The sequence below is a fragment of the Mustela putorius genome, unplaced genomic scaffold (genome assembly GCF_011764305.1).
Source record: "Mustela putorius furo isolate JIRA1106 unplaced genomic scaffold, ASM1176430v1.1 tig00003983_pilon_pilon_pilon, whole genome shotgun sequence".
Taxonomy (NCBI): Eukaryota; Metazoa; Chordata; class Mammalia; order Carnivora; family Mustelidae; genus Mustela; species Mustela putorius.
Window position 1 is genome coordinate 5722708 of NW_025422123.1, and position 21988 is coordinate 5744695.

The 21988-nt window shown below is 39.2% G+C and overlaps 1 protein-coding gene across 1 annotated transcript in view; it reads left to right on the top strand.

Moving 5' to 3' along the window:
* DNAH8 (dynein axonemal heavy chain 8) overlaps window positions 1-21988 on the top strand; it is a 365321-nt gene that overhangs the window by 135836 nt on the left and 207497 nt on the right. The window contains exons 33-38 of the mRNA XM_045071144.1: window positions 277-339; window positions 5366-5466; window positions 9125-9262; window positions 9420-9660; window positions 14296-14495; window positions 17510-17663. Coding sequence (XP_044927079.1) covers window positions 277-339; window positions 5366-5466; window positions 9125-9262; window positions 9420-9660; window positions 14296-14495; window positions 17510-17663 — 897 coding nt within the window. The remainder of the gene's footprint in view (window positions 1-276; window positions 340-5365; window positions 5467-9124; window positions 9263-9419; window positions 9661-14295; window positions 14496-17509; window positions 17664-21988) is intronic.

A 21988-nucleotide genomic window follows, 5' to 3' on the forward strand; every position in this document is an offset into this window, starting at 1 on the left:
ATGTTCTAAAATTGATTGTGGTCATGGTTAAACAACTCTGTGAATATACTAAAAGCCATTAAATTGTCCATTTTAAATGAGAGATTGTATAATATGTGAGCTATATCTCAATAAAGCTGTTACAGAAATTAAATGAAAGCTTCATATATGGGACAAAATTAGGTCTTCCAATTAAAAATAATGTTTATTTGTTTAAAGGAAATAATGGATAAACTCAAAAAATTGATAAATACATGTGTTTAAGAATTTAAATGGAGATTATATTATTCATTACAGGAAGGACCCATGGTTCCAAATATTCCACCCCAAGAAGCTAGTAACAGGCTACAGATATTTCAGGTGAAACTTCATTTTCTGTATGTCAACCATGTGTTGTTATTCTTTAAAGTAATTTTAGGGAAAAATTTATGTGTTCTACCTTACACTGGAAAATTTAGTGTTTAAAGGGCATACAGATTTTAATCTGCAAAATAATGTGATTGATTCCTTTTCTTGTATCCCTTTGTGTTGTTCTCCACAGAATCTCTCCCAGTATTTTTAAAGAATAAGCCTTTGATTTTGAACTTACGTGTATACCTTATTTTGGTTCCAAGCATCTCATTTGTATGCAAATGGTAAAAATTCATAGAATAATAAAATATATCAGAATAAGATCTAAAATATTGACAAATGGTTTCCCGGTGTTCCCTCAGTATCCATTCCTTTTTTATTCTTGACTTTAAACTTCCCAGCTCATTTCCCTTACCCTGGACTCTATTATACTCATTGGATTCACCCTCTTTTCCTATTCTCAGATTGCTGAGCAAATCTAGAGAAAAATCACATACCCCTTTGGGTCATTGTTTTGCAGATTCATGGATTCCTATGTAAGCTAGCCCCTAAGAGGATCAGGCATTATTTGTGTCTGTTCTCTATCCTGTTTTCTGTAGTGGCCAGACTATATGTTCATGTTCTGTTTATGTTCTCTGTCCCGCATGCATTTGTAGTCATTAAAAAATATTTATCAGATGCCAACTGTGTGTCCTGGTCAATAGAAAAGTGATTAAGGCAAGGTTCTTCCCTCTACACTGCTAAAATCTGGTAGGGAACAGAGAGCTAGATAGATAGTAAGTGCAAAACTGTGTGGTGAGCCCTATGATCTAAGTGTGAGAACTAGTCTTACGGAAACAAATGTAGGGAACTACCAACCAAAATAGGAGGTGGGGCAGCCAGAGAAGGCTTCCTGGAAGAGGAGCCATCTGAGCCGCATCTTGAAGGACTATTTAGAGTTAGCCGGGGAAGAAGGAAGAAAAACAAGTTAGACAGAATTTATACCTCTTACAAAGGCCCCGAAATGAGGAGTTAAGCCAGGGGATTTAGGGAGATGTGGGGTACAGTGGGCAGAGAGGATAGGGATGAGGCAGGGATGGGACAGCTGAGAGGGTGGAAATCACTGCTGAGAGGGCTTTGTAGGCTCTGGTAAGGAGCTCCTGGCCCGTTCTGGGGGCTGGAGGGCTCTAAGCAAGGAATGGCCTGTTGAGATTTGGATTTTTTTTTTTTGAAGATTTTATTTATTTATTTGACAGACAGATCACAAATAGGCAGAAAGGCAGGCAGAGAGAGAGAGGAGGAAGCAGGCTCCGCGCTGAGCAGAGAACCCGATGCGGGGCTCGATCCCAGGACCCCGGGATCATGACCTGAGCTGAAGGCAGAGGCTTTAACCCACTGAACCACCCAGGCGCCCCGAGATTTGGATTTTTAAAACAGCTGCGTGTTAAAAAGATTTCTCTGGCATTAGTGCGGAGAATGCTCTGGAAGGAGGATGGTTAGACTCATGGCCGCTTCAGTCATGCAAGTTAGAAATTGTAAAGAGTGAGACCAACCAAATGCACTTGCAATGAAGAAAACTGGATGGATCATGAGTTTATTAACAAGACCAATGTGATAGGCCTGGAGCCTGGGCTGAGGGGAAGAGGGGGAGATGTCCAGCTTGGGAAAACAGAAGAAAGTAGAGTCCTTTACTGAAGTATGAGTGTGGGAAGAGTCGTTTTGAGATTAGTTTGGACAGATGACCTTGTCTCCCAATTTACAGAGATGATTTAGGGTGTGTGTGTGCAGTAAATTTCAGAGAGATGTGTTGCCTTTCCTGTCCCTGGGGACTCTGGACTCTCTCTTGTTCCTTCTTAGCCAGACCCTTTTCTCTCCTTTCCTCTTAACCCCGTCCCCTTCACTAAGTCTTCCCAATCAATATTTTAAAAGCTGTGTGTCTTTCCTTTTTAAAGTAATGATAAGACACCTATTTCTCTGTTCTGTGCTCCCTTTTAGATGTTACTTTTTCTTCACCAGGCCCCAGTTTCTGCCTGCCTTTGTGCTCTGATAGCTTCCATGGTTGGGCCACCAGAGATCCAGAGATGTTGTCCAAAATCCAGTGTTTTCTTCTTTACTAGCAGCCATATGAAGGCTTTCTGTAGCTAACTTAGTTTCACCTCGTGCTGGGTGGGTATTTCTTAATATCCTTTTACCTATGTCAGAGATAACTTCCTAATACTTAGCCATTGGGTTTTTTCACCCCAAAGCAAATAAAAAGAAGAGTAGATTCAGTAATCTTGTCCTCGATGCTGTATGTGCATGTTCCTTAGATGGTTCAGGCTGGTTCCATGCATGCTTTTCTCAGAAGGGTTCAGTCAAGTGGAATTTCTCATATGGTATCTAACTTTCAAGTATCTCCCTTGATTTGAGTGATTTAAATGGAAAATCCAGACCCAAGTCGCCTGGGTGGCTCAGTTGGTTACGTTTCTGCCTTTGGCTCAGGTCCTGAGTTCAGGGTCCTGGGATCCAGCCCAGCATCGGGCTCCCTGCTCAGTGGGGATTCTGCTTCTTCCTCTCCCTCCCTCCCCACTTGCAGTTTCTCTTTCATTCTCTCTCTCAAATAAATAAATAAATAAATAAAATCTTGAGGGGGAAAAAAAAAGGGAATCCAGACCCAGATAAAAAAGGGTTCTTCTAGGATCACTGGAGCAACCAGGATTTGTAGCCTAGACTCTAGAGGAATAATCTTGTGCCAAGTAAGGAAATCAGCTGTCACAGAGCCCATTGTCTGTGCTGCCTGGTTCCACGGGCCAGGTAGGTCTAGCCCAGAAAGCCTGATGGATTTCTATAAGGCAGGTTGTCCATGCCGGCCAGGGTTTTCATGGGAGGCAGCAGGCATAAGCCTTCCACTTGAATATGGTGTCCACAGACAAAAAGTCTAGTCCCTTGTTATTGCTGTGGTTCTTTTGTCCTAAGACAATAGTGGTCACTTTCGGTACCTTTTTGCCGGACCCTGGAGGAGGCTCTGATCCTTAGCTACCTGAAGTCTCCTGAGTCCCAGGGAAAGGCCTGCCTCTCTGGAGGAGCCAAAACCAACACAAATTTGCTCACCTGGTAGCTGCCAGCTGAGCCAAGCAGAGCCCCTCAGCAATAAAAACAAGGTGAAGATTGAAACTAGATAGTAATGTTGAAGGGTGATTAGTGCCAAGGGAAAAAATAGCGGAGAAGGGGCCTAATGTGCTGGGCTCTGTGTATGTAACATGGAAGTGAACTTTAACACCATATCTCCAGAGATGGCCACCTTGAAAAGCTGACATTTGAGTAGAGACCTAGAGAAATGAGGGAACGAGCCAGACAGGTACCTGGAAGAGCAGCTATCCAGACAGGAGGGAGAGCAAGTGCAAAGGCCCTGAGTGAGAGCAAATACGACATCATCTTACCTATGTTCTTAGTGGATTGTCCTGGCTACACTGTTGAGAGTAGATTATTGACTGTCAGGGGTGGAAGCAGAGAGAGTAATTAGGCTATTGCAATAATCCAGAGGAAGGTGACAGTATCTTGGACCAGACTGGTGGCATTGGAGTTGATGAAAAGCGGTTGGAGCCTGGGTATATTTTGAAGGTAGATCCATCTCCTTGCCTTTCTCTCAGGAATTACCAATTCATTGGTCAGTGACTGGGACTATAATATACTACCTTTTCCCTGGGGGGTGTGGCTACTTCATTGAAAAGACATTGTAGGGCCCATCTCTTGCTATCTTGCTCCTTCTGTTCTAACTATGCTTGGGGGTGTGCACACAGTAGGCTATTCTCCATGCATCTGGCTGGGTATATGACCCAACTGTCCTCAAAAGCAGGCCCACCCTCAACTTCCTACCCCCCCCCAAAAAACAGATGCCAAGATCTAGATCTTGGAAAAAAGCAGGAAGCCTCACATTACGCCTCAGGGTGCAGTGGTGTTCCCAGAGGCAACTTTACTCTGATCTACGGAATTACTGGGCACTGGGTTGGCCTGCTGACAAAGTTGATATTTTGTTCCCCATTTGGCTTGTGACATGGGTCTTTTTATACTATTTGGGGCCTGAATGGAAAAAGGGTGAGTGACTGGCATTCATCAATAGTCTTCACCACATAAACAAGATTTGAAGTGTCATTATTTTAAAGTATGCTAAGTTTCACATTTTTGTTTCTCTTTTTCTAGTGTTCACATGGTTCCATGGCTACATTAGTCAGTAACTTTATTGAGTGACCACTGTGCTAACCAGCAACTAATAGAAAAAGTGCAAAATACGGCCCTTACTTTCTTGAAAGGAAGAGTTCATTGGAGTTCCCCTAGGGTCTTCCCCACTTCCTGAGTTGGGTCCTCTAAAATATGCTAATGGTAGCTGTCAGATCGGATTCACTGAATGTGTGAGGTCTCCAGGGCATTCTCCAGGGTCCTCACTGATTATACCCTTATTTTAAAGCCGCACATACCTTGTCACATGTGGATTATTTCTGTTTGCTTTTGTGCTTTAAACACGCTCCATGTTTAGCATTCTAAGTATAGGAGATCCCACTTCCAATTCAAGGGGCATGGGCATTCATTTTGCTGATTCAGATTGTTAGAATTCTCTCAAATAGTGTTAAAAGGGAATCCTTCATTTTATAGACTCTTTATTGCTTGGAGGGAAGACAAGGTGGAAAGGATTATACTCACTCATTTGAACCCTGTAGAAGAGAGGACAGGTCTAAATTAGTGAAAAAGCCTGAATTATAGATTTTTTAAAATGCAGTTTTATTACTTTCAGACATATTTATGGGAACCTGAAGTATAGGTCTTCTGGGGACCACATAATTTACTAAAGAAAAAATTTTATGTAAAATGGATGCTTTTAGAGTGTTTGAAAGTTAATTTTCCTAAGTGCTCAACTTTTCTTCTGATTGCTTGGCACCAGTATAAATTTCTTCACAAAACTTTGTTTCATAGATATTATTAAATAAACCTCAGTGTAGCTTTTATTCCAATTATAATAAATTCTACTTTAATGGGGCCTGAATTAATTTTATTTTACTACAACTTAAAAATCTTTTTATAGGCCAATTTTGATGATCTGTGGAGGAAGTTTGTTACATATTCATCTGGTGAACAACTTTTTGGATTGCCTGTGACTGATTATGAGGTTTTACACAAAACTAGGTAAGTGTAGAAATTGGGCAAGTATTACATGCAAATAATGAAACACTGCCCATTAAAAGAATCATGTCATCATTAAATCCTTTATCATGCAGAGAAGAGCCTCCCTTAGAACACTCCTAAATATTTCCCTTTTTCCTGGCTGTTGCTGACCTACTAGATCAATAGTTGTCACATGTAAAACAAGCATTCTTGGGGAATGCAAAGTACATTGCAAAAATCCCAGTGTTTTTAACCTATATTTAGCCTGTGCTTTACTTTGTCCTCTTGAATATTTTTAAACAGTGTCTATTATTGTGCAGAAGCATGCAAATAAAATATTGTTTATTTCGAGGACTAGTCTCCCTGGCTTTCCAGCTCTTCTTACTTTTATGCTAAGTGCTCTTTTCTGTTGGGTAGACATAGAAATTCATCAGGGTTGAAGGCCAAGGAACTTCATTGATTTTAAACAATACATAGATCTAGGATTTAAGCAACAATATTTAATTGGAATTTTATGTAAATTTCCTCAAGGTCAGAATTAAAACAGTGGTTTTTTGCTTATTAGGATTATGGCTTTAGAAAAGGACTTTATGTTAACTTCTTTCAAAGTCGATTTACGTCTTTGCAAGAGAGACAAGAAATTGTCCAACCATAAATTAATGCCTCAGCCTACTTTAGGGTACATAGTTTGTATTCTTTTTCCAAAGCAGTCATTCACCAAGCTTAATCTGATGACCAGTTGCATTAGAACTGCAGGCATCTGTTGCTTACCCTGATTTGCTGAATCAAAATCTCAGGTATTGGGTCTTGCATTTTTATAAATTCTCTAGTTAACTCTTTCGCACGTTCATTCCGAGACTGTTTTATTTTAACTGGCAGAATTCCAGGAAAAACAATCATCTTCATTTATCATCTGGACCAATGGACCCTTTTAATTTTTTAATATTTTAAAGTAATTGATGAATAATTTGCAAATTAAGAATAAGGGAATAGTGAAACACACTTTTGTTAGAAAATGTAATAAAAATTTAAGCAGAGAAAACCCACACTTTTACTCCATTAACACCCTGGTTTGAAGATACACACGCAAAATGGAGACTGATTCCAGAATGTGACTGGAGCCCAACCAAGGTGAGTTGACTCTTTGGTGAGTCAGAAACTACCAAAGATGAGTTGTTGCACAAAGAAAACCTGATTTACTGCAAATAAGGAAATCATAGGCAATGTCTTCCAAAGCAATGGCTCCCCAAGAAATGGTGAATGGGTTCCTTTTGTTTAGGGTTAGGATGAATGTTTAACGTAGAGATGGGCATAAGGTCACACATGCGCCTTAAGGAAACATGCCTAATCACACATTGTATGTTATGCAAATGAGGCTGTGCTCTTCTTTGGGCTGAGCTTTAGTGTTATAGTGAGGTAAAAGTGATTGGAGGTCTTTCCAGAGGTTCCCTCCATGGTCCATCTGCACAGGTGCTAGTCAGAGGTTTGGCTCAGAGGGTCTGGATGGTCAGGTCAGGTGGGAGGTCTTGTCAGGGGAGTGGCCATCACCTAAGGGGTGCTTTCAGGTTTCCTTTGCCCAAGTGAAGAGGGAAGCTGGAAAGAAGATCTTAAGGAAAAATGTAAGAGAAAATGAATAAGTAGAAACAGGTAGGTAGTGAAGGTCAGGTTATGGGGTCTCCTAGGTGACACAACCAACTGCTCATCAGCTATCCTGCAGGAATGTGGATCATACTCATTCTGTAAACTCTGATTTCTGGTTTCAAATCCATCTCCTACAGCTTCTAGCTTATTATTACTTCTGATTCTTCTTGCACTTGGATTATTAAAACACAAAACTGTTGAAAACTCAGACACTCGTAGTTTTGTTGAAGAGAGGATCACTATCTTTCTTATATTATAAATGCCAAAATCTTTATTTGTAGATTTGAATCTTTAAGTCAATGAATTTCTTCATTTCTGCATCATCTGTCTCCTTTGAGTATACATTTGCTTTCAGCATTCATCCACTTAGGGGAAGTCCCCAGTAAAATCTATGCAAACATCACAAGTAATGAAAGAACAATCATTTATCCTTTTCACAAAATGGGATGGTCTAGGTTCTTATAAAGCACTTCGTGATGAAGCTCTTGCCTCTATTGAAATATATTGCTCACTCATAAGGGACTGATCTGAGTAAAATTCATCTAGGTAATCGTCATCTAAAGACCCACAGTCTGAGATCTCACTACACAGTTCCACTATTACAGTTAGAGTCTAGAGTGCTGCTCTGTGTCATTCTCTTTAATATTTGGGGAGAACCTTTCTTATCAGTTATCTTTTCTTTACTGTTTTAGGTTTAAAAAAAATTCTGAATGCTTAAGTGAAAATTAACCAAAGATCAAAAGAACACAAAGATGGTTGATGTCTGTCTGGTGTTCTTTTCTGATAATTTCTTAAAAGATGATGCAATGAGGGGTGCCTGGGTGGCTTAGTTGATTGAGCATCTAACTGTTGGTTAGTCATGATCTCAGGGTCATGGGATTGGTCCCACATTGGGCTTGTGCTCAACATGGAGTCTGCTTGGGATTCCATCTCTCCCTTTCCTTCTGCCTGTCCCCTCTCTCTCTCTCTCTTTCTGTCTCTCTCAAAATAAATAAATAAATCTTTTAAAAAAAAAAGATGATGCAATGCTTTGGGTGTCACAGTATGAAACTTGAAGGATGACTGTTGTCCCTTCCTTATGGGAGATCTTGTCATACTTTTTGTATTATTTTTGTCATTTTTAGCATAGCTGGGAATACTCTGTGATTAATAATGAAATAGTTCCTAAGATGATCAGCAAAATAAATCAGCAAAATGAAGTAAGAATTGGAAAAATAAGATAACCAAGATTCCAGAATGTGTTTTAGATTTATAAAAGGGTCTGATGTGCCCTTTTGATAATTGCAAGATAGAATGAGTTTTACTATATTAAAAACATAAGCAAACCTTGCCTTTGGTCTTTGGATTATTTACAATAAGTAATAAAATTGTGAATATCAATCCTTAAAAATAGAACCACTCAAAAAATAACCTCAAAAACTAAAATTGTGTCTCAGGGACATTCATGGTCTGCTAAGGAGGGTGGAATGCTAATGTGAGGCATTCTTGGGAGTATCCACAAACTCTGTTGAGTGTTCAATTTTTGATGTTTGACACAATAAAGGACTTTTTTTTTGCTTGGATCTATAATCACTCCTCTTATTCTTGTAATGTATATAATTCCATTTGGGTACATAAGGGAAAGCTTTCAGTAGGAAAGTGATGTATAAGTCACTTTCCTAAAGGCAGATGTTCTCATAAAAAACCAGCTTGCATTTGGAAGAAAGACAATCAAAACCTTAGCCTGAGCTTTGATCTTATTATCAGGTTCTGGTCACATTGTTTGCAATGTTTGGAACCATAATAATAATCACACCATTTGTTAATGTGAAGTCTTAGTATGACTTGGAATGTTTGAAAACTATAAAATTGACCTAATTAATGGGGCTTTAATAAAATTTTTGTTTGGAAACTGACAGAGTTGTTTGCATGTTGGTGTCTGTAAGACATGATACATGTCATGTATGAAATGTTTGATTGGATGAATTCTGCCTATCCAATAATGATATTTATTTTTAAGATATACATTATGTTATAACTTAATTATTTGGTTTCTCAGAAAAGAGCTCAACTTGCTGCAGAAGCTGTATGGACTATATGATACTGTAATGAACAATATTAGTGGCTATTATGAAATACTTTGGGGAGATGTAGACATTGAAAGCATTAATGCAGAACTGCAGGAATTTCAAAACAGGTGAGTTTGAATTGAATTAAGCTTACTTTTTTATAATGCCTATCTTCATAGGAACTGTAGGTATTTTACAAATACATTTATCTTCTGATATATTGTTGTATACAGATAATGCTTCAAAGAAATGTGTAGTGATGTGATTTTTCCTTTTTTCTAAAAGGTGTCGTAAACTCCCAAAAGGACTTAAAGATTGGCAAGCTTTCTTGGATCTGAAAAAAAGAATTGATGATTTTAGTGAGTCATGTCCTCTGCTGGAAATGATGACCAATAAGGCAATGAAACAGAGACACTGGGACCGAATCTCTGAGTTAACTGGAACCCCATTTGATGTGGAATCTGATTCTTTTTGTCTTAGAAATATTATGGAAGCACCACTACTTAAACATAAGGATGACATAGAGGTACATAAGCTTATAAGATCTTATCACTGGTTCATTAAAGAACATCTCTTATTTTTTTGAAAATTATGCAAATGGACATTTGATTTAAGGGTGTACTAATTGCTCTATATATTGTACCCTCAAAATTTGGAATAGCCCTGAACATCCTTTGGTTTTGCAAAATAATATAGTAACTCGAGGAGATAAGATGATTATTTGAAATATGTTAGTTTGGGAGATCCTAATCTATCCTCCTTGTCCCTTAAGTAGCTCTCATTTTTTTAAAAAAAAATCTGTTTATTTATGTATTGCATTGCTGTTGAATCCCTCAGAACTATTAATATTAATAGTATGTGCCTGTTGCCTTTTTGTTATTCATTTTCTGGTTCTTTTGTAATTCCTTTGTTCTTGTCTTCTCTCACTCTCTTCTTTTGTTATTTGTATATCTGTAGTGGTATGCTTTATTTCTTGTGTATCTACTACAGGTTTTTTTCTTTGTGGTTGCCATGAGGCTTATATATAACAATATATTTATAACAGTTTGTTTTCAGTTGATAACTGAAGCTTGAATGTATTCTAAAGCTCTACATTTTTACTCCTCCCCCACTGCATTTTGTTTTTGATACCACAGTTTTCATTTTTTTTAATCCGTGTCTCCACTGACAAATATTGTAGTTATAGTTTGTTTTACTACATTTGTCTTTTAACCTTCATATTGGCTTTTTAAGTAGTTAACTTACCACCTTTACAACATTAGACTATTCTGAATTTTACTATATATTTACCTTTACCAGTGAGATCTACACTTTCATATATTTCCTGTTACTAATTAACACTGTTTCATTTTAGCCTAAAGAAGTCCCTTTAACATTTCTTGTACGGTTCGTCTAGTAGTGATGAACTCCTTAAGTTTTGGCTTGTCTGGAAAACTCTTTAGCTTTCCTTTGATTCTGAAGGACAACTTTTCCATGATAATTTTTTTTCCTGTCATCACTTTGAATATATTGTGCTCCTGTCTTCTGGTATGCAAAGTTTCTGCTGAATAATCTGCTGTTGGTCTTGTGGGAGTTTCCTACATAACAAGTTGTTTTTCTCTTGCTACTTTTCTGATTTCCTCTTTGTTTTTAGCTTTTAATACTTTAATTATAGTGTCTTGGTGTGGGTCTCTTGGGTTCATCTGTTTTGAAATTCTCTGGGCTTCTGAGATCTAGTTTTCAGCCATTATTTTTTCAAATACATTTTCTGCCCTCTTGTCCTCCTGAGATTCCTATAATGTGAATGTTGGCTTACAGGATCTATAAGTCCCTTAAGTTGTCTTCACTATTTTTCATTCTTTTTTTCTTTTTGCTCTGGTTGGGTAAGTTCTGGGCCCTGTCTTCAAGTTCTTGATCCTTTCTTGTGCTTCATCTAGTCTGCTGTTGAACTCCTTTATTGTGCTTTTCAGTTCTGTGATTGTATTCTTCAGCTCCATGACTTCTACTTGGTGCCTTTAAAATATTTTCTTTCTCTTTGTTGGAATTCTCACTTTGTTTATGCATTGTCCTCCTAAACTTGGTGGGTATTTTTATGACCATCATTTTGAGTTCTTTATGTGGTAAACCACTCATCTCTGTTTCATTAAAGTCTTTTTCTGAGGATATTACTTGCTTTATTTGGATCATATTCCTTTTTTTTTTTCATTTTACTTTGCTCTGTGTTGATTTTTATGCATCATATAAGACAATAACCTCTCCTTGTCCTGAAGGAGTGGCCTTGTGAGGAAATAAACCTTATCCTTCAAGCCTGCCCTAGCTCTTGGCTGTCTCTCAAACCTTTATGTTTGTCCCAGTGGTCTACTTTGTCTTTAGGTGCTCTCAGTAATTGAGGATGTAACGAGACCTATCAGGTCCTGAAGTGGAGGATTTCAGTCAGCACCTAGACTTAGGCTGATTGGAAACTACATCCTTAGGCAACAACTATTAAAGCATGCAAATATGCCTATTTAAGGGAATACTAGGATATGGACATTTATATCTGTTCTCTCTGCTCTAAAGCTGGGAATGACAGCCAGTTAGGAACTTTCTTTGCTTGCTACCATTCTGTTGAACCCATGAACAAAAGCCCTGCTGGTCACCACAGTCAGGGATGTGCCTTTTGCATGACAGCCACAATTGTGGAGTGCCAGTTTTTTACTCAGGCTCCTTTGTTGGAGATGCCAGCATTTGGGAGCACAGCATAAGGAGTCTGAATATCACACTCACCCTTCAAAGTCTCTGGAGAGGATTACAGTTGACCTTTGGATATATGTTTAATTGGGACTCTGCTCCTCAGGCCACAACTGTGAAGAAAAAGCAATAGGCCTCTTTTACAGTAAGAAACTGAGCATTTCAGTCTGATGTCTCAGTGCTCAGCACTGGGAGGTGGGTAACTAGTTAAGAACTACCCCCCTCCCCCCGCCATTTATTCTAGTCCTGTGCACCTCAAACATAAGCCTCATTTGCCACCATAATCAGGGGATCATCCAGATCCCCTGTGTGGCAGCTACAAAACAAACAAACAAAAACAAAAACAAAAACCAGGGTGCCTGAAATGTGCATAAGCTCCTTTCAGGGAGATACTGGTGACCTACAGTGAGGTAGATGGACACTGCAACAGTGGTGCCCACCAGTGTCCATCTTGGGAGAGTGTTTTGGGAGGCCCCAAGTTGTGTATTAAATTAGATGCCTGCCCCTAAGGCAGAAGCTCTAATATAAGCAAATAGGCCTTTTTCACAGAAAGGATGGGCAGTTTCCAGGGGTCTGCCTCTGTGGGCAGTTTCCAGGGGTTTGCCTCTGTGTGGAACCCACGGGTGTAACCAGATATGTCGATGCAAACTGTTTACAAGGGCTTGCTGAGCCATCTCCCCTCCCCCTCACCTTACAAGAGCCCTCAAGCTTGGGTTTCATCTCCATCTACTGGTCTGTGTATATTTTCTGCTCTGGTTCATGGAGATGTTTGTTTGGTTTTTAAGCCTGGCTATGTTTTCTACTTTCTCTGTCACGTTTTATCAGTTATTCTATATTTTTGGAGGTGAGGAACTATACCATGTAACTGGAAATCTCTCATATATATGATTTTGAGTTTTCTGCCTTTTCTTCCCCCTTCTTTTTTTTTTTTTTTAAATTATTTATTTATGAGAGAGAGAGAGAATAAGCAGGGGGAGTAGCAGAAGGAGAGGGAGAAGCAGACTCCCCACAGAGCAGGGAGCCCAACACGGGAGTTGATCCCAGTACCCTGGGATCATGACCTGAGCTGAAGGCAGATATTTAACCCAATGAGCCACCTAGGCTCTCCATTTCCTTCTTCCCTTCTTAACAATACATGTACACCAGCAATATATATTTCAAAGAATTTTGTCCTATTTATAAATGCCATGCCAATACTATTGAAGGAAATGAGGAATTGAAAAAGAACTTTGGTGTCCATCTCATTCTTATAAGTAGGTTTTATACTGAAGAATATAGCCATTTGTAAGCTGTGCTTTGAAAAATGCCATTTTGTAATTCCAAGGAATTCTAAGGTTCAGTTACTATTTGTACCCCAAAACAGATTCTCAGCACTGTATATGCCAGTACATCCTGTTTGCTCTGCTCTGCATGTCCTGCTGTTTGCCAAGTTGGATTCTTTCTGTTCTGGGACTCACTACCCCTAAAGGAACTCTTTCCTCTCTCTGTAGAGTGTCTGCTCCCACCACCCACGGGAATCCCACTCAGTCTCATGCTCCCTCCTCAATGAAGCCTTCCCTCCTGCCTGCACGCAGGAGTCCTTTCTCCCTTTTCGGAACTCCCAACGAGTCATACCACTCTGAGGACATTTATTTATTTTTATTTTTATTTTTTTAAAGATTTTTTTAATTTACTTGACAGACAGAGATCACAAGTAGGCAGAGAGGCAGGCAGAGAGAGAGGAGGAAGCAGGCTCCCCACTAGACATAAAGCCCGATGCGGGACTCGATCCCAGCATCCTGGGATCATGACCTAGGCCGAAGGCAGAGGCTTTAACCCACTGAGCCACCCAGGTGCCCCTGAAGACATTTATTATATGCTACTTGTATTATAATTATTTGTGGAAATACCTTGCCCCTTTCAATTCCTTTTCATCTCTGAGATCTGTGATTCTGAGTATGAAAACAAATAGAAGCATGATGGGGAAAATATGTTACTTTTATTTTCCTTTATGAGACTTTCATATCAAGGACTCTCAGAAAAACAGGAAACCCTGTGAGGAAAAAAAAAAAAAAAGGAAAGACAAGACTTTTAAGCAAATGAGACATTCAATTAGGGCCAGAGCAGGCTGGAATACAGAAACGATTCTATGCTACTTTGAAGAGTTCAAAGGACCCCCCACATATATTCTCCCTTGTTTCCTGTAACAACCTGCTGAGATAGAGCAGCTGTTATTTCCATTTTGGCCAAAAATCTCCAATTAAAATGTAATCAAGAAACATGAAGATTTAAACTCTGCTATTGCTTGTATATGGTATCATAAAAGAACTAGTAGTCAGATGCTCAGAAGGTTTCCTTGGCCATAAAATGACTAAATGACTTCTAGGTTCAAACTTGAAAATGCTATGATTTTCTAAGGCACTTAATTTGTAATTGGAAATGTCATGACATATTCTTTGATCTCCCTCTGAAGGATATTTGCATATCTGCCATTAAGGAGAAGGATATTGAAGCCAAGCTGACTCAGGTGATTGAAAATTGGACCAACCAGAACCTGAGTTTTGCAGCATTTAAGGGAAAGGGAGAGCTCCTTCTCAAAGGAACTGAATCAGGAGAGATCATCACTTTGATGGAGGATAGTTTAATGGTCTTAGGTTCCTTACTAAGCAACAGGTAATTTTATACTTTGGGGGAAGGTTTTAACTTGGTTTCTAGGGTTATATAATACTGGGTGAAAGCCCAGTTTTGCATCTATGGCAAGATTCTGAACTCAAGGGCTCACTCTTGTCTGTCCTTAAATGAGCTACCTATTTCCCTAATGATCATGGCTTCTGTCTCTTTTTTATTGTACTCATTTCTTCTTAACTGTTTTTCTGGTGGGCACCGTCATAATTATTTCCCCTCAGATTGGCAGTTTATCTCTTGAACTCTTGGGTCCCCACTGAGATGACATATTCATTTTGCTTTCTTTCTCTTTGGTTCCTCTAAGTTGTTATCTTTGCCTTCCTTGGCTAGCCCTGCTCAGGTGTTCACCCAGTGACCCAGGAAAAGTATGCTGGCAACACATGAAAGGAATATATTATTAGGGGCTTATTATGTAAACCCTTCATGCATTCTTTTATGAGGAGAATGGTCTATATGTGTGTTGGTTTTACTTTTCCCTAAGTGAGACAACCTATCCATCATTGGATTACTGAAACAGCTGGAAGGTGACTGTGACCTTGAGTGCAGTTTTTGGAAATGGGACTCAGATTAAGTATACTGTCAGGTCGTAATCTGGACATTAGCAACCTCTAATCCCCTAGCTGACTATACAATAATTCTCAACTGTTCTTCATTTCAGCACACCTAAGAAATATGACATTACCTCATCATTAGCAGAATCAATGTCTGGGGTGCATGGGAATTCTAATATCCCTTCTCTAGGTTGGAATTACTGGTTAATGAATGATACCCTCCATGACTGCTGGCCTCAAAGGCACACTTGCACTTGGATAATGACCTAACTCCAAAGCTCCTAGTTCTGGGAGTTCTGGGTTGACTTGTTGGGGTTAACACTGTACATATAGGGCTGCCTGGGTGGATCAGTGGGTTAAGCCTCTGCCTTCGGCTCAGGTCATGATCTCAGGGTCCTGGGATCGAGTCCCACATCAGGGTCTCTGCTAGGTGGGGAGCCTGCTTCCTCCTCTCTCTCTCTCTCTATGCTTGCCTCTCTGCTTACTTGTGATCTCTGTCTGTCAAATAAATAAAATCTTAAAAAAAAAACACTCTACATATATCTCTGCTTTCAAGGAATCTGAATAATCCTGGCAAAGGTGACCATAGGATATTCAGTGGTTCTTAAACTTTATGGGATACTGCTTCCATTGCTCATTGCAAATTTTTCCTTGCTGATTTCCTGGGTGATGTCCTCTTGAAGAAAGACTGTAGATTCATCTGAACAGTGTCTATAGCCAACGAATTTGGGATTGGAAGCCTTTCTTAGTTTCATTTTTAACTTGGATTTAGCCTGATCAGTATAATATTTATTTATAGTACTAGTAAACCCAGTGCTGACACAGTGCCTGCTGGGTCTCTAGGGCTACCTGGGTGTGACTTCAGGAGGAAATTATTTATCTCCATAGGTGAGACTTGACTCCAGATACTGCCTGGTTGGTGACACCTTGCTAGTGGATTCCTGATTGCTCTATAGGACTAACTATCCATCATGACAGGTTCCACTAGCCAAAGTTGTGCAATGACCAAAGGGCAGAACGTGGTTATGCTAGATCTTATTTCAAGTCTCCCTTTTTGATGCTGGGAAGTTACACACCGTCAAAGATGATTTGTTTTTCCCTCTCTCTGTGCAGGACCATTTTTATCCTAAATATCTAGATGCTTCAACCCCCTGAAGTGTCCATCTGTACCATCTTAGTGTGCTTGTCTTAATTTCGAAGACGCTTTTAGCATATTGACTTCTTTTGGCTCTAGAGTGTCGGCCAGATGGACAGTATAAATTGAGTGTTGAGTCAAAAGCCTCTTACTACCTGAATAGCTCACGTTTCTCCTACATAACTCCCCTTATACCTCTCTATATAGCATGGGCTTCTAGAGAAGTTATGGGTTGCATCCAGGCATCAGACTATACCCAGAAGAACCCCCTTCTGTATGTAAGCAACTGCAAGTCACCCCACCCTGGATTATGAAAAGTTTGAAGAGTGTTATCAATAATGGCCACTCACCAGCAATGTCACTATACCACACCAAAACTGCTTGTCATTGCCACAAACTGAGATCACCTTCTTTATCCAACTATAGGTAATTGGATCCTTACCTGGTAGCTTCCCATCACTTCTTGCACGACATCCCCTGTATTTCTTGTCTTTCTTGGCTGGGCCCGGCTTTCTGGACACCTCAAATTCTCACAAACTCTGCAGCTAGCCCTGATGTTGAGAAAAGAGGAAGCATGCAATTTGGGGCCAACTATTCTGGATCTCTAACTCCCTAGAATCTAGGCATAGTGCTTGGTGGAATTAAAGTCAATGGGTGAGAAGAGCCCATCTGGAGGTGAACATCAACCCTCAATCTTGACTATTGGCCTTGTCGTCATAGTTACAGAGACCAGGAACAGTGCCCTATGTGTTATTCCTGCAGTCAGTGCTCACTTAGATTTGGTTCACAGTAGTCTTCTAAAAACACCTTACTCTGTGTCATCACTTTCCTTCCAGAAACAACCAGACAATCATTTTGCTGGACCTCTGTGTCCAACACTTGGCCCATCTTCCTAGTCTGTGACTCATACACAGAAACAAGGAAAATTGCTATAATGATATGAGTTTTATGCCTAGAAAAACAAATATCTCATTCGCTGTATGAAATTTATTAGGAACTGCCTTTTAGGGAAAAAAAAGTTAATTTCCAAAGGAATGTTTCTCCTCTAATATACTTTTTTTAAAAAAGATTTTATTTATTTATTTGACAGAGAGAGAGATCACAAGTAGGCAGAGTCAGGCAGAGGGTGGTGGGTGGAGCAGGCTCCCCGCTGAGCAGAGAGCCTGATGTGGAGCTCTGTCCCAGGACCCTGAGCCAAAGGCAGCAGCTTAATCCACTGAGCCACCCAGGCGCCCCTCGTCTAATTTTCTTTGTTAGGCCATAGTATTTTCTGCATCATCCTTCAAATATGGTATTTTTCCATTTTTACTTTTTAGATATAATGCTCCATTTAAAAAAACTATCCAGAGCTGGGTGTATAAATTGTCCACTTCCTCAGATATAATTGAAGAGTGGCTGGTAGTCCAGAACCTTTGGGTGTATCTTGAAGCTGTCTTTGTAGGTGGAGATATTGCCAAACAACTCCCTCAGGTAAATACGGTTTTTGTAACTACCAAACGTACAGTTTGATGTGTGTTATCTGTATGTCTCTGTAAAAGTCTTTACAAAGACATATGGCTGTACCTTGATTATTAAAACCAGGGTTGGCGATCTCTGGCCCACATATCTGTTTTTGCAAATAAGTTTTATCAGAACACAGCTGTATCTATTCATTTATGTTCTGTCTACAGCTGCTTTACCATTGCCGCAGCAGACTTGAGTGGTTATATCAGAGAACATATGGCCCACAGAGCCTAAAATATTTACTATACAGCTCCTTTGCAAAATAAATTTTAAAAATGTGCTGATTTCCTAATTTATATTAGTAGAAAGAAGAAATTCACATATTTTCAAATTTCCAGGTTTTCTGAGGTTGTAAGGTACATTGAAATGTGGTACTATTAAATTATAGTTGTTCATCTCTTCTAAGAGGTTACCTTACAATCTTCCTCTGAGATTAGAATTAAAATTAATCTGTATTGTATAAGCACAAATTAACTATTAGTAAGTTGACCAGTAAGAGATCAGAAATATCCCTTGGGGCAAAGAAACATCTTCAGAAGCCCTTAACAAAAATCTTTTAAACAGCTTTATTTGGGCCTTTTAAGTAAATACACTTACTAATAGCTTTATACTATAAAGGTAATGTCCCTCTTATGAAATTAAGGCTGCTCTTTCTGAATTTCTATAAATACAGAATCTATATAAATTAAAAATCAAGGATAAAAGTGTTTTTTTTTTTAGATTTTATTTATTTATTTGACAGAGAGAGATCACAGTAGGCATAGAGGCAGGCAGAGAGAGAGAGAGAGGAGGAAGCAGTCCCTGCTGAGCAGAGAGCCCGGTGTGGGACTCGATCCCAGGACCCTGAGATCATGACCTGAGCAGAAGGCAGCGGCTTAATCCACTGAGCCACCCAGGTGCCCAAGGATAAAATTGTTTTGAAAATGACTTGTTTCCCTTTGTAACAACACATTTTTAAAAATAGTTCTTTTCTTTTTCAATCAGAAAGTTGTATTGTTGAAAAAAAATACCCTTAAAAATGTTAAGAATCAAGTTTATGCCATTTCTTGAGGCATTTTTGCAATTGAATGCAAAGCTTAATATCATCCATAGTAAATAGAGAAATTTCATTTGCAAAAATGTAAATGAAGCTTTGTTCTGGGGTTTTACTTTTTTTTTCTTTTTCCTGAGGTATTTTTGAGCTGTCAGAGGATCCTGAGATCAGATTATTTTCATGCTTCTTCAGTTTGCTCATCAAACCAAACACCTGGGGTGCTGAAAGACTAGATTTGAGCTTTAAGTTGATAGCTCTGCAAATTAATTGTGTGGCATTTTGAAAAATATATTAAATGTAAGAAAACAAATAAGCAATAAGCCCCATTGTGACAAAGCAAAATGTCAACAGGCAGTTTTATGGCTGGTTTTTTATTGTCCAGAGTTAATGCAGATGAAAAAAAATTGCTCCTTTAAATTATATAGACTGAGAACTAATAGAAGCCGGTCTGAGGAACTCTAGAAAATTCCAGAATGAAGACTTTGCTTTATTCAAATGTTAATTTTTACTGACTAGGAGTTTTTTTGTTTTGTTTTGTTTTGTATTTTTTTAATTTTTAATTTTTTATGAACATATATTTTTATCTCCAGGGTTACAGGTCTGTGAATGGCCAGGTTTACACACTTCACAGCACTCACCAAAGCACATACCCTCCCCAATGTCCATAACCCCACCCCCCTCCTCCCACCCCCCCCTCCCCCCAGCAACCCTCAGTTTGTTTTGTGGGATTAAGAGTCACTTATGGTTTGTCTCCCTCCCAATCCCATCTTGTTTCATTTATTCTTCTCCTACCCACTTAAGCCCCCATGTTGCATCACCACTTCCTCATATCAGGGAGATCATATGATAGTTGTCTTTCACCGCTTGACTTATTTCGCTAAGCATGATATGCTCTAGTTCCATCCATGTTGTCACAAATGGCAAGATTTCATTTCTTTTGATGGCTGCATAGTATTCCATTGTGTATATATACCACATCTTCTTGATCCATTCATCTGTTGATGGACATCTAGGTTCTTTCCATAGTTTGGCTATTGTGGACATTGCTGCTATAAACATTCGGGTGCACGTGCCCCTTTGGATCACTACGTTTTTTATCTTTAGGGTAAATACCCAATAGTGCTATTGCTGGGTCATAGGGAAGTTCTATTTTCAACATTTTGAGGAACCTCCATGCTGTTTTCCAGAGTGGTTGCACCAGCTTGCATTCCCACCAACAGTGTAGGAGGGTTCCCCTTTCTCCGCATCCTCGCCAGCATCTGTCATTTCCTGACTTGTTGATTTTAGCCATTCTGACTGGTGTGAGGTGATATCTCATTGTGGTTTTGATTTGTATTTCCCTGATGCCGAGTGATATGGAACACTTTTTCATGTGTCTGCTGGCCATCTGGATGTCTTCTTTGCAGAAATGTCTGTTCATGTCCTCTGCCCATTTCTTGATTGGATTATTTGTTCTTTGGTGTTGAGTTTGCTAAGTTCTTTATAGATTTTGGACACTAGCCCTTTATCTGATATGTCATTTGCAAATATCTTCTCCCATTCTGTCAGTTGTCTTTTGATTTTGTTAACTGTTTCCTTTGCTGTGCAAAAGCTTTTGATCTTGATGAAATCCCAATAGTTCATTTTTGCCCTTGCTTCCCTTGCCTTTGGCGATGTTCCTAGGAAGATGTTGCTGCGGCTGAGGTCGAAGAGGTTGGTGCCTGTGTTCTCCTCAAGGATTTTGATGGATTCCTTTCGCACATTGAGGTCCTTCATCCATTTTGAGTCTATTTTCGTGTGTGGTGTAAGGAAATGCTCCAATTTCATTTTTCTGCATGTGGCTGTCCAATTTTCCCAACACCATTTATTGAAGAGGATGTCTTTTTTCCACTGGACATTCTTTCCTGCTTTGTCGAAGATTAGTTGACCATAGAGTTGAGGGTCTATTTCTGGGCTCTCTATTCTGTTCCATTGATCTATGTGTCTGTTTTTGTGCCAGTACCATGCTGTCTTGATGATGACAGCTTTGTAATAGAGCTTGAAGTCCGGAATTGTGATGCCACCAACGTTGGCTTTCTTTTTCAATATCCCTTTGGCTATTCGAGGTCTTTTCTGGTTCCATATAAATTTTAGAATTATTTGTTCCATTTCTTTGAAAAAGATGGATGGTACTTTGATAGGAATTGCATTAAATGTGTAGATTGCTTTAGGTAGCATAGACATTTTCACAATATTTATTCTTCCAATCCAGGAGCATGGAACATTTTTCCATTTCTTTGTGTCTTCCTCAATTTCTTTCATGAGTGCTTTATAGTTTTCTGAGTATAGATTCTGTGTCTCTTTGGTTAGGTTTATTCTTAGGTATCTTATAGTTTGGGGTGCAATTGTAAATGGGATTGACTCTTTAATTTCTCTTTCTTCTGTCTTGTTGTTGGTGTAGAGAAATGCAACTGATTTCTGTGCATTGATTTTATATCCTGACACTTTACTGAATTCCTGTATAAGTTCTAGCAGTTTTGGAGTGGAGTCTTTTGGGTTTTCCACATATAGTATCATATCATCTGCGAAGAGTGATAATGTGACTTCTTCTTTGCCGATTTGGATGCCTTTAATTTCCTTTTGTTGTCTGATTGCTGAAGCTAGGACTTCTAGTATTATGTTGAATAGCAGTGGTGATAATGGACATCCCTGCCATGTTCCTGACCTTAGCGGAAAAGCTTTCATTTTTTCTCCATTGAGAATGATATTTGCGGTGGGTTTTTCATAGATGGCTTTGATGATATTGAGGTATGTGCCCTCTATCCCTACACTTTGAAGAGTTTTGATCAGGAAGGGATGCTGTACTTTGTCAAATGCTTTTTCAGCATCTATTGAGAGTTTCTTATGGTTCTGGTTCTTTCTTTTATTGATGTGTTGTATCACATTGACTGATTTGCGGATGTTGAACCAACCTTGCAGCCCTGGAATAAATCCCACTTGGTTGTGGTGAATAATCCTTTTAATGTACTGTTGAATCCTATTGGCTAGTATTTTGGTGAGAATTTTCACATCTGTGTTCATCAAGGATATTGGTCTATAGCTCTCTTTTTTGATGGGATCCTTGTCTGGTTTTGGGATCAAGGTGATGCTGGTCTCATAAACTGAGCTTGGAAGTTTTCCTTCCATTGCTAATTTTTGGAACAGTTTCAGGAGAATAGGAATTAGTTCTTCTTTAAATGTTTGGTAGAATTCCCCTGGGAAGCCGTCTGGCCCTGGGCTTTTGTTTGTTTGGAGATTTTTA